The sequence below is a fragment of the Helianthus annuus genome, chromosome 4 (assembly GCF_002127325.2).
Source record: "Helianthus annuus cultivar XRQ/B chromosome 4, HanXRQr2.0-SUNRISE, whole genome shotgun sequence".
Lineage (NCBI taxonomy): Eukaryota > Viridiplantae > Streptophyta > Magnoliopsida > Asterales > Asteraceae > Helianthus > Helianthus annuus.
The window spans coordinates 4,092,065-4,104,977 of record NC_035436.2 but is presented as its reverse complement, the minus strand read 5'-3'; the positions used below and the strand labels follow the sequence as shown (position 1 = coordinate 4,104,977).

General features: G+C 36.4%; 1 protein-coding gene across 1 annotated transcript; it reads right to left on the bottom strand.

The window, feature by feature from the left end:
• Nucleotides 1–6,455: 6,455 nt before the first annotated feature.
• On the bottom strand, nucleotides 6,456–12,502 carry LOC110935582 (uncharacterized protein At1g51745). Its single transcript, XM_022177954.2, has 4 exons — nucleotides 12,399–12,502; nucleotides 11,738–12,101; nucleotides 8,387–8,994; nucleotides 6,456–7,618 (listed from the first exon to the last, which is right to left on the bottom strand). The coding sequence occupies exons 2-4, from the start codon at nucleotides 11,929–11,931 to the stop codon at nucleotides 6,861–6,863; spliced, it is 1,560 nt and encodes a 519-aa protein (XP_022033646.1). The 5' UTR covers nucleotides 11,932–12,101; nucleotides 12,399–12,502; the 3' UTR covers nucleotides 6,456–6,860.
• Nucleotides 12,503–12,913: the final 411 nt, after the last annotated feature.

The window sequence follows — 12,913 nt, the reverse complement described above, 5'->3', positions numbered from 1 at the left end:
TAAAAAAAGAATAGGTAGATTGAGAGTCGTTCACCAAATTGTGGGTTTCACGCCTATTTTGGTGAATTCGTCTCATTTGTACAATATGAGTGTTGTCGGATTTAGAATAATCGAGTAAAATGCATGAGGGAAGTGTATGTCGAAGGAGATACACAAACAAGTATAAACACATAAGAAAGCATATCAAGGATGATACTTAAATAATGAAATAAAACAAGTATTAACACATAGAGAAATATGTCAAGAATAACACATAAAGAATCGAACAACGAAACAAGTGTTAACACATAATAAAACAAGCATTAATGCGTAAGAATAACATGTCGAATATTACACATGAGTAACATACATGTTTAAAAGAGCATAAATAAGTAACAAATAAAGTATCATGTAGTAGTCCAAGCAAAGCATACGAATAAGGTTCTAAAACTATAGACTAGGCTAAAGCATTCCAACTTTTCCTAATTCCCTATAGTTATGGCTCTGATACCAATCTGTCACACCCCAACCAATGGCGGAAACATCGGGATGAGACGAAGTGTGAAGATTGCTAGAGACATCATAACGCTATTTGTGACAATATTTAGAAAATCCAAATTTCATTTCATTTCATAACTTCAAATAGTCAACATTACAAGAAATTCAAATACGACAAGTTTAACAAAACAACATGATAACATAACAAAATTTTGATACAACATTTTAAACCCTAACGTCTATATGTGTATCTAGGCATCAACGCTACTTCATTTCATAGCATCATCGTCCTCAACCTGTAACATGTTTAAAATAAAGTTCAATGCAAAAGCAAAGGCGAGTATACAAGTTTGATACGTACATAGCAAAAGATAAGTTTGAACAATTCCTCATAGCAAGCATGTGATTCAAGATAAACATTTAAACATGGCATGTGTCTAACATATCAAACCAAGAAAACGCAACTTGCTCATGACATAACCAAAGTTTCAGTAGAGGCGGGTCGTTAATCCTATAGCGCTACATATGTCAAGGTTTGGCTCGTACGAAGTTAATGATAAGTTCAACACATAAGAATAACCCAAATTTAAAGTATCAAGTCATCACATATACAAGCATGTTATAGGAATGTTCGTGTGTTTAGACAAAAGTTCATGTGTAAGTTTCAATAGGTAAACATGTTACACCCCAAAAGTAGTAAAAGTAAAAAAGGGGAAAAGTACGAGTATACTCACAAAGTTTGCATATGTTTTCCGATTATCCAATTGTTGACGAGTAGAGATTTAGAGTCCGAATGTATAAGGGTTAAGGTTCAAGTATGTTTAGAGTCGAGATTCGGTGTTTAAAACAACATAAAAATAAGATATGAGAATAACATGGAAAATAATCATTTAGTACATATGATGCTTGTTCTTGACACTAGGAAACTCGAAGGAGTTTAGATGTTTTCATGGAACAAGGTTCCATTAGAATCGTGACAAGTTATCATAGTCTAGGATGATGTAATCTAGTACCCCGACATATGAACACTAGTTCATCATCAAAGATTCGATTATTCGAATAATATATTTAGGTTATATAATATATGTCCAATAGTTCAAGCATGAGGTAGAAGATTAAAATCTTCATTTTGGTACCTCTAAATGTCATAGAAGTCACGTAGGAGGTAGGAAGATCAAGTCTTCCATTTAGGCACCTCTATGTGTTCACCACTACACTTGATGTAAAAAAAAACAACCAAGGAGGGTCATGAACATACAATAAAGAATAAGAAATATACACACTAACTAAGAGAAATCATCAAATCATGTGAGGATTGTATGTTTGGACAACCCAAGTTGTTCCATAATCACTCATGTATCAAAGACAAAGTTTGACATGACTTGTGGGTTAAAAACCCTAAACAAAACACCAAGTTTATGAGGTTTAATCCTCTGATTTTAAATGTCTCAACCTTGTTTTTAAGCTTAACCAACCATGGGATAAGTTGTAAGCATTAGGACATAGGTATGAGATGTGTTAGACACAAGTTGCATAGGTTTAAACAAGTTTTTGATGAACATAAAAACAAACAGAAAGTTTATGGACTATTTCGGGGCATTTCCAGGTCTGATTTCTCCAAGGAGAAGTCTAGGAATCGAACCCCATGATTATACAAGCAAGTAGGAAAAAGAATCGAGTGAATCGGATAAGAATTGAGTGAGTTATGCTCATTTTCGTGAAGGGGTGTCAATCTACTCGAACCCTTACTTTCAGCTACGGTTTGGTGGATGTTTTGTGAGTTTTTAGGGTTGCAAAAGTGGTAGGGAGGCTGGTTATAAGTGGTATTTATAGGGGGAAGGATTAGGGTTTCAATGGGTTGGGCTTTGGAAGTGTTTAGAAGGGGTTACACCTTGAAACTAGCCCACAAAACCCAACTATATGGGGCTGAATTTTGCTGAATTGGGCTGCCATATTTCTTTATTTTTTTTATTTTTTTAAAACATTATAATGAGTAATTTTGTTAATTAAGTTGTGTAATAATATGCAACAATGTTTCCCCTAACTTGTAACAAGGTGAAATATGAAATAAAACATGATTTAACTAGGTAAAAAGTGTAATGTACAAGCTTTATTTACGAAGCAAGTTCCGTATTTTACAACGATTACGATGAAAGAATGGTTATAAGAACACAAGATTTCCAAAGATAGAATTTCACGTAAGGTTTCTAAATGTAGGATGTTTGAAAACGCAGGGCGTTACAGTCTCCCCTCCTTTAGGAAATTTCGTCCCGAAATTTATTCAAGAGGAAGGCTTGAAAGAGTTTTTGGCATAAAGGTGATCATTAAGAATTGAAACTTGGGAAGTTTGAAAGTTTTGAAAAGTACCAAATTTTGGAGAACATCAAGGTAGATTTGCAAGGGGAAGTTTTTAAGGATAGTATAAAAAATCATACTTTCGTAAATCCTGTTTATTGAGAGGAACGAAAAGGTTTGTTACTTTAAATAAAGCAATAGAGGTATACTAAGTATAGTTACACAAGAATCAAGAATAGGGAGGCTATTTTATAGGTAATGAGGTTAGTTAGGACTCAAATGTTTAAACAAGCTGGATTGCGAACGAGTTTTGTATAAAATAATACGAGTATAGAATGAACGAATGGCTCTTAAAGAGTACAAGTATGTGAATAGCATAAGTGTTGGATAGATGAACATAGTGTGTTAAGGATGAAGTCTCGTCATGAATAATCGGATATAATGCGTTTGTGAGTTGCGTGAAGTTGTATTAGGTCCAAAAGGTCTGCAACACACTGAATTTCTCATGGCACGTTTTACGAAAGTTTGGTAACATGGTGAAAACACTTATATATAGGAAGTACCAGCGGCGTATCCACCATGTTTTAACCACATTACGTCCGTTTCGTTACTCGGGGTCATGTTACGTTCCGTGTCTTACCATACACAGTAGTACACTCTATGGTTCTCATACGCCTATCACTATAATCCCGTGTGCACCCGCGATTATACTGATCGTCGCATGATCCACATAGCTTGTACTAGTTATGTATGAATCAAGGTATACATGAATTTGAAAATAAGAATGTGTACGTAGAAGAATGTCGTATGTAAGCATGTTTATGTTTAAGCATGTATGGGACCCACGTAAGCGAATCCCTCGGATTACGCTCGCGTATAGGTACGAATGTACGAATCATGAGTAAGGATGAAAGTATGAGCATAAGTTCAAGTATGAATACGCATGTATGTATGAGCATAAACATAAAACGTGTAAGTTGTATGTGTACAAGTAGAAGCGTAAAACGTATAAGTAGTATGTGTATGAGTACAAGCATAAAACGTATGAACATAGGTGTAGGTATGAAAATAAATATTGCGTATATGGTGTACGTTGAGACATTGCGGAGAAAAAAAAAAGTTAAGTATGTAGGTACGAACGATATAAATGATGTTATCGCGAGATATCGACTAAAATGTGTATGATGATGTGCATGTATAGTTGTTTAAACAAAACGTTGAGTGTGCCGAATCAAAATTAGATTGAGCTTGGTTTGAAAGGTAGAATATAGTTTGTATATGTAAAGGAACATAAAGTACTCATTGATCATGCTTAACGTATTTTGTGATGATTGAAATGCTACTTTTGTTTAAAAAAAAGGAGTTCACGTATGTTGAAAATTTTCGGTCCCCATGAAGTCTTCTAGCCCACGTGTTTTGAATTTGGATGACGAGTTAAGCGTTGTAGAGAAGGTTTTTTTTTTTTTAGAGTAAACTTCCGTTTTGCTCCCTGTGGTTTGGTCACTTTAACGGTTTTGCCCCAAACCTTTAAAAATAGCCATTTTACTCCCTGATGTTTTGGTTTTGTTGCCAGTTTGCTCCCTGCAGGGAGCAAAATGGAAAAACAAACAGTTTGGATGGAGTTAGAGGCGGGGAGCAAACTGGCAAAAAAACCGAAACATCAGGGAGTAAAATGGCTATTTTTAAAGGTTTGGAGCAAAACCATTAAAGTGACTAAATCACAGGGAGCAAAACGGAAGTTTACTCTTTTTTTTAAAATAACGGGTTTGTTTCATTTGCATCAAAACATGAAAATTTTGGACTTTGAAAGTTCTTGTGAAAACGTCGACCCTTAGAAAAGAAATTTAGTAAAAGAATTTAGTGATTGTTTAAAAATAATTTTAACAAAGGATTTATTGATGTTGGAAAGAGTATTTGGTAAACGGTCATATAACATCTACGAGGCCTTATAAGTAATTGAGAAAGGTTAGTTTGATTTTGATTAAGAGTGGAAGTCTCTAGTATGATGATATAATGTGAACGTGTTTCAGTTAATAAATCAGATGTGAAGTTCATGGGCAAGAGACTCATGATAGAATAAGAAGTACGTTTGATAAACAATGTATTTTGAAATCGGTATAAGTAGGTATTTTGAATAATGATAAAATGATTTAGGTATAAAACATGATCGGGTTTGCATAATAAAATATTTTGAAAGATAAGTTTTGGGTAACGGTCACCTAAGTAAGGGAATCACCCCTAACTCGTTGGTGAAGTCGTTTTAAGGGAAGAGGGGTGGAGTCAATCGTCAAGGTAAGGAAGTCACTCCAATCTCGATGATACATCTCCACTAGTTGTTACAAGGAATATGAATTTAAATTATATGAAAATCATGCGTATATAAGTGTATCGAAAAGGTTCGATATGTTGTGCGTGTGAAAAGAGAAATCAAAGGTAAACTTGAGGTTGAAACTAGCCCACAAAACCCAACTATATGGGGCTGAATTTTGCTGAATTGGGCTGCCATATTTCTTTATTTTTTTTTATTTTTTTAAAACATTATAATGAGTAATTTTGTTAATTAAGTTGTGTAATAATATGCAACAATGTTTCCCCTAACTTGTAACAAGGTGAAATATGAAATAAAACATGATTTAACTAGGTAAAAAGTGTAATGTACAAGCTTTATTTACGAAGCAAGTTCCGTATTTTACAACGATTACGATGAAAGAATGGTTATAAGAACACAAGATTTTCAAAGATAGAATTTCACGTAAGGTTTCTAAATGTAGGATGTTTGAAAACGCAGGGCGTTACAATACGTTTTCGACCCCCCCGGTTTTATAATTTTTTTGGGTATATGCGTTTTCGACCCCCGGTCGGAAATCTCAAGATTCGTCACTGCACCTAGATATAGATTCAAATAACTTATGGCGTATCTGTAGTTGTTGGAAAAGATATATAGGCGGGACGAAGGCAAGAGTGTTGCATATGGGAAGGATAGGAATTTATGTTGGGTTTTGGGAAGGAGAGATACTAAATTTTAATTGTTTTAAGAAACTTATGGTATTTTCATAGGTTGGTTGGTTGGTTTATCTTTGCTTAAGATCCGTAATGTTATAGAAAAGACTGAATGAATTTTCTAGGTTATCTTTGTTGGACTTGAGAAACTTATTGTAGTTTCATAGGTTTGTTGGTTTATCTTTACTTAATATGAATTTTCTAGGTTATCTTTGTTGGACATAATAAACGTATTATATTGTTTATAGTATACCTCACATAATGTGTCAAAGAATGGGGTGTGGTGGTGTACTTAATGTTTGCCCCATTGCGAATGATCAGAGGCGTATTTGTACGATTTGTGGGAGAATTAACAAACTTTATGACTAAATTTCAAGACTTTTCCTACAACTTACTTTTTACATTATTAGTCCAAGAGTGGACCTACTGGGTTGGGGACGGCTCACAGCTGTCCCCCCTAAACAAAAAAATAGTGTTTTTTTAGGCAAAAACCCTAACCGTCCCCTTAAAAGTTTGGTTAAACCCTCAATTGCCCATCCAGGATATAAACTCATGTTGATCGTTAACCAAAATAAGGTCTACATTTTTTATTACCACTATTTATTTATCTTGATGGTTATTCATGCATGGTGAGACCCTCATGGTGTGATTTTTACTTGGTACGTTTGTTTGTTATTCATACATGGTGAATCGTATTGTACCAAACCAGTATATTTGGCCGGTTCATACGCAACATTCCATTCCAATCTTTAAAAATAAACCATAAACGAGAACAAAAAGATACGCCAAAATAACAAAATATTACCACCCGCGCACCTAATAACCCGATAACTTTTTTAACAGTCAGTTTAAACCGCCACTAGACTAACCCAAGTCTCTGGAATCTTTACACCTTCGGCTACATGATTCCTGTACAAAACCTTAACCTTCAACAAACCGGGCTCCACACTATCACTCACAACTTGAGCAATTCTCGAACAAAAAGTTCAACTAAAAGTTTGAACTTTCTAACATGATCAAAAATCCCTAACAGATGAGTTACACTAAAATTACCAAAACGCCCCCATCCACGACCCGTATAGAAATTTTCACGGGTCGGACGCTGCATCAGCAGAACTAATACCCAATGCCGAATATATCCTACCAAAAACAACCTTCAACGGAACACAAGCTAAATCAGGCCTCTTAAGCGTCCTTGTTTCACTTTTGGAGCTCGTTAATGATGATAACCTTCGGATCTTCTTGTTAGATAAAAGCCCCTTTTTTCTCGGTTTTCTGGAAAGTCTTGGGACCATGTTGACGTCCTCGTTGACCACATTGACCTTGTTGACCCCACCTAACTCACAGCTACTACTAAGGCATTCGGAACTATTATTCAATGAAAGATCAGAAACTGTATCGTTCAAAACCTCGACTTCAAGTGAATGGCCCGTTACGGTTTGGGCCGTAAAGTTACTCATAAGAGACACGTACGGAAGATGTTGAGAACCATGGCCCGCTTTCACCTCGACGTTGACATCATAAAGGATACCCGTATCAGTTTTTTTCGAACGGGGCTGACGAATAGGCACCGATCTTTGTGAGGCCATTAAGTCAACCATGTTGACTTTTCTTAACTCGTCATCCGGGTCCAGAATTTTCTGCATGGTTTTGGTTTTGTTTTTATTTCTTGAATTTCTTTTCCCTTTATTCTGCCAATTTGAAGTACCATTGTCCATTATATGGTTGATTTCCACACCTGAACTGATCGAACGCGATTCTTGAAATTCATCAGGTTCCACTGATACGGTTCCAACGGGCCCAGCACCGACCCGACCCGTTTCAGGTACAAATCCAGGAGAAGAACCTGGTGATTAAAACATTGCATATAATAAAAGAATTTAGAGTAAAATGCCATTTTCGTCCCTGCGGTTTGGCCAGTTTTGCGACTTTCGTCCAAAGGTTTGTTTTTTCGCATCTGGATCCAAAAGGTTTAAAATCTTGCCATTTTCATCCGGCTCGTTAACTCCATCAATTTTCTTTGTTAGGGGTATTTTTCGTACATAAAGTGAAAAAGACCAAATTGCCCTTAAAGTGAATACTTGTACATTATGCTAAATGCTTGTACATAATGTGAAGTAGACCGAATTGCCCTTTAAGTTAACAAAAAAGATGGAAATACCTCTGACTTAACAGAGGAAAATGGATGGAGTTAACTAGCCGGATGAAAATGGCAAAAGTTCAAACCTTTTGGATCCAGATGTGGAAAAACAAACCTTTGGATGAAAATACAAAGTACACAAATGGTCCCTGTGATTTACCAAAATTTTGGATTTGGTCCCTAACTTTTTAAAAGTACATGGATGGTCCTTGTGGATTGCACTTTGTAACGCATTTAATCCCCAACCAACAAATCTAAAGGTTTTAGCATGTCTAAGTCAGGGACTAAACGCGTTACAAAGTACAAACCACATGGACCGTCCATGTATTGGGAAAAAACTAGGGACTAAATGCGTAACAAAGTGCAAACCATAGGGGCCGTCTGTGTACTTTTGGAAAGCGAGGGACCAAATCCAAAATTTTGGTAAACCACAGGGACCATTCGTGTACTTTACTCAAAAAAAAAGTTCAATACCTGCACTATGTTTTTCTTCTCGAATAAAAGGGACATCAAAGAGCCTTCCAGAAGAACGATCATTGTCAAGTAAATCTGATTTACTCGAGTTTTCGTTCTCTTTCCGTTTGCAATCATTTGCCTCACTGTCACTATTAACGACATTGCCGGTGCTATGAGACATTTTGTTGTCGGAAAAGCTCGGCCCGTTTAGACCCGTGAGTTCTTCACACGTAACAGGAACGGTAACCATTTCGGTCTTTTTTAAAACATTGGTCAACGGATGGCATACCGCTCGGGACCGCTTTTTCTTAAATGACGAAATTGCCGTTCCTAACCCAAGGTCTTCTAATCCCCGCATACGTTTCATACTTCCTTCTGTTCCATCGTCTTCTGAATCACTCGAGTCGTTATTTTCGGTTTGCGAGGTGCTCTCGTGATTGTGACTTTTTGATAATTGGGAATTTTCGAGCTCAAGGGCTTGAAGAATTGCGTCTTCCCTATGTGCGTATTTTGCCGCTTTTTTGCAAGAAATGGTTGCAGTAGCTTTTGCTTTTTTAATGCATTCGTCATATTCACCGCATCGAAATGGTTTTACACGTTTAGATTTCTCAAGATTATACCACTCCCTGCATTAAAATATCACTGATCAAAATTAAAAAAAAAAGTAAGGCAAGAAACATATACACATATACAATAAATAAATTAGCGTAAAAGAAAACGGTTCAGATGGGCATGGTCCTAAGCTTATATTATTATTACTAGTATTAAGCCCCTGCGTTGCAGCGGTTGTCATAAAACTGTGCTAAGTATTAGCAATACTATACCATTGTCAGCGACCACCAACAACGGAAAAGCTTGTAAAAACAAAATAAATAAAAACTGGGAAATAATAACGCCGAGCGAAAAGCAGACGTAAAATCTTTGAATCACGCACGCTTGTTGCTGAGAAATTAAACCGAAACGTAAAACATAGAAAAAAATAACTAAGTCCATCCAGGACCCGCGTGTTGGACTAACTTGTCAAACGCAGAAAAATAGATGTGACGCGAGGGGCCAGTCAAACGGGAAAAATATAGGAAAAAATGTTGAACCCCACATGCACGTTGCGGTGCGTTAACTCACAAAATTTAGAACGAAACGAAAAACTTGGGAAAGATGAAAAGTATGGTGAACCAAAATTGAAAATAAAAAAGAGCTGGGATTAAATTGCAAAAGATAAAAAACTTTGGGTTAAAAGTAAAAAAAACAAAGGGTCTAAATTGCAAACTTGAAATTATTTATTAATTTTAGATAAAGATAAAGGATAAAAATAAATGATATCTATATATTGGTTATTAATTAATATTAATATTAAAAGAAATTTATTAAACAAATATAAATAAAATTTATGAGGTTGAAGGAGAGAATTACATGTGCCATTATTTGGAGTCTTTTATTATAAGTTAGATTATTATCAAATATTAATATGTTGTATTTTTGCAACCAATTTCCCAAGATTATATTGTAACATCCCAAATTTTTCGATGTATATTGCTCTAGCATTTTTTAACACTTTTTTTTACCGGTCTTAATTGTCTTAAACTCTTAATCAAGCATAAAAGTTTTAGGAATCACAGATTTTTCAATTATCAAGAACAATTTTAGTAACTTCTTTTTTTGAGAAAGGACCTTCATAAATTTCAACTCTTGAAACTGTTATTATCATTCCAGAACTATGTTGTCAAAAGCGCAAATGCGCGCCTAGGCGCCCGGGCGCAGCGAGGCGCACCTATAGCGCCTGGTGGTAGCCTAGGCGCAAATATGGGTTTTTTTGAAAAAAACGCTGCTGAGGCGCAAAAACGCTGCTGAGGCGCAGTGGATAAGCAGGAAAACTAAAAAAAAATGAAACCGCCTCACCGGGCCCGGGTTTTCGGAGCTGCATTCGTGTCCGCAGGACGTGCGGGCACGCACGAGTTCAACCAAATTCCAGCTCAGAAACTCATTTTTGCACCCCCCCCCCTGCGCGCTGGTAGGACTTGTGGTAAGAACCTCCTAAACACTCTTACACAAAAATAAGGTATTAAGTATTAATGCATACAACCTCCTAAACCGTCTTTAAAGTTTAAACAAAAATTTAAAATATTATTGTAAAAATATTTTTTTGTAATAATAATTAATGTGTTAAGTAGTTATAAAAGATAGAGCCGTCCGGAAAAAAAGTTACAAAAAATGGGATAAAACTTGTTAAGTGGGTCAACCTAACTCGTCAATCCAACTTCGACCTACTCTAGACATTGACCCCCAAAAAAATGGTTCAGCCATGACTCGCCAACCTTTTAGGGTTTATTCAGGAAATGTCAATTTGGATGAGAAAGACCGTTTAAAAAGAACTTTTCTAGAGATTAAGCAATGTATGAGCAGCCGATCACATAGACACATCATCATCATCATCATCATACCCAGTAAATCCCACAAATAAATAGCAAAGTAAGGCAGGGTCTGAGGAGGGTAGGTATAGACAGCCTTACCTCTACCCCGTAGGAATAGAGAGGCTGCTTCCAGTGAGACCCCCGGCTCGATTGTAGTTTTGTATCAAGCCTTGGACCTAAGGCACATAACACTCAAACCATCGGGACAGAGACCGATTAGTGCATGTACCCACATGTCTTTCGAGACACATATTAGGGCAATTTAAACATATGAAAAGAAAATGCTTGAACTTGTAACGATCACTTTCGATGGCATTGAATGTCTAGCAAATTCTCATCAACCTAATTAACTAATAAATAAAAGTAAAATAACAAAATACAATAAACTACACGCTACAGTTTGACAGTCGATTCGGTTGCAGCTAGAAATAACTATTCAAGCCCTAAATCTTAATCAAACCCTAGTAACCGATCTTATAAGACCGTGGGGTATGGTGGGCCGGGGGTTTGGGGCATGGGTTGACACGTGGACTTCAAGGGGCACCGCTGGTCAGTTGCATGTTGGGTCGGTATGGCGGGGCGTGGCTAGCCCGCGTGGGTTGGCCACGTGTTATAATTTTTTTTTCAATCATTATAAAAATACACACAAAATTAAAAAAAAAAAAAAAAAAGCCTAAAATTATTATTAAAATCCTAGCCACCTATAGCCTAGCCAACCCAGCCAATGAGAGCCGGCCACGGAAGACCGCTAGGCCCGCCCAACGCCCGGGCTGAAACCCCCGCCCAAGAGGCCACGCCGAAACCCAAGCCCACCCGGGGTGGTGACTTGGGCGTTTGTACCCAACCCACGCCCCAACCCACGCCCCATACCCCATAGTCTAACCACTGAACAACTTAAACTAAATTAGGGTATAAACACAAACAGATCAATCAAATTTGTATGACAGCAATAGGCACTTACACACTTGCATCTTCTTTTCCAAGTAGCTGCACCGGAACACCCGATCTCCTAGGCGAAAGCAAACAACTTTCCGGTAACTCGTTAGGACTTAATATCCTCCCCGGCCACCACGACCCGTTTCTTCGCCGGATCCAAACCAACCCGCCCACCGCTGAGTCAATATTATACCCATTTGCTTCAGAAAAACTCCCCATTTCCCAAAATCTCTACACAAAACCCCAATAATCACCTCTTAACCCTATCTCAAACCATCAATCCTTAAATCCTACCAAAACCCAAAATTCCCTAAAACCCCCCCAAAACCCTAAATTTCCTAAAACCCTAAATGCCCATTTCAAAAAAAAAATATTAGATATCTGCAATCCTGCATGCAAGAACAACACTGATATCAAGAAAAAAAATAATAATAATTACCAATTAACAACTAAAAAAATCATGAAAAAAAATGAAAATATACGGATCCACAAAGAAAATAATAAATAAATAGAAAATAAAAATCGAACTGCATTTTTCAAATTTCAAAAACAAAGTTCATAACTTTTTATATCAAATGCTTGCTTCTTGTTTTTCAAGATTTTAACCGACAGCGGGTCTGAGAGAGATTGTGATATATGGATTTTTAAGATATTGATAGTTGTGATTTGGGTGAGAATTAATGTACCTTTTGGTATGTTTTTGCCCAAAACAGAAGAACAGAGTATGAGAGAGAGTAGACAGCGGTGTGAGTGAGAGATTGTGTTGTGTTGGGATTGTTTTTTGAAGTGGGCAAAGTTTTTAGAGTTAGGGCATGTTTCGCTAAGCTTATTAGAGTTAAAAAAGACTTTTGTGGAAAGGAATTTTAAGAAAAGGACTTTTGGAAAAGGAGTTTTTAAAAAAAAATGTTTGGATTAGCTTATGGGGTAGGAAAAGCCAATAAGTCAATAAATTGTTTTTTAAAAAGTGTTTGGCTTAGCTTATTGATGTAAAATGAATAAATAAGGGGTATATTGGTAATTTGAAGTTTGAAAAGTTATAAGCTGGCCAAGAAGTCACAATATACTAACTTCTTGAAAACTCCTTTTCCTTTAACTCAAAAAGTCATTTTAAAAAGCACTTTTCCATTTGCCAAACACTAAAATGACTTATTGGCTTTTTGATTAAGCCAATAAGTCAATAAGTTGGTTTGAAAAGCTTATC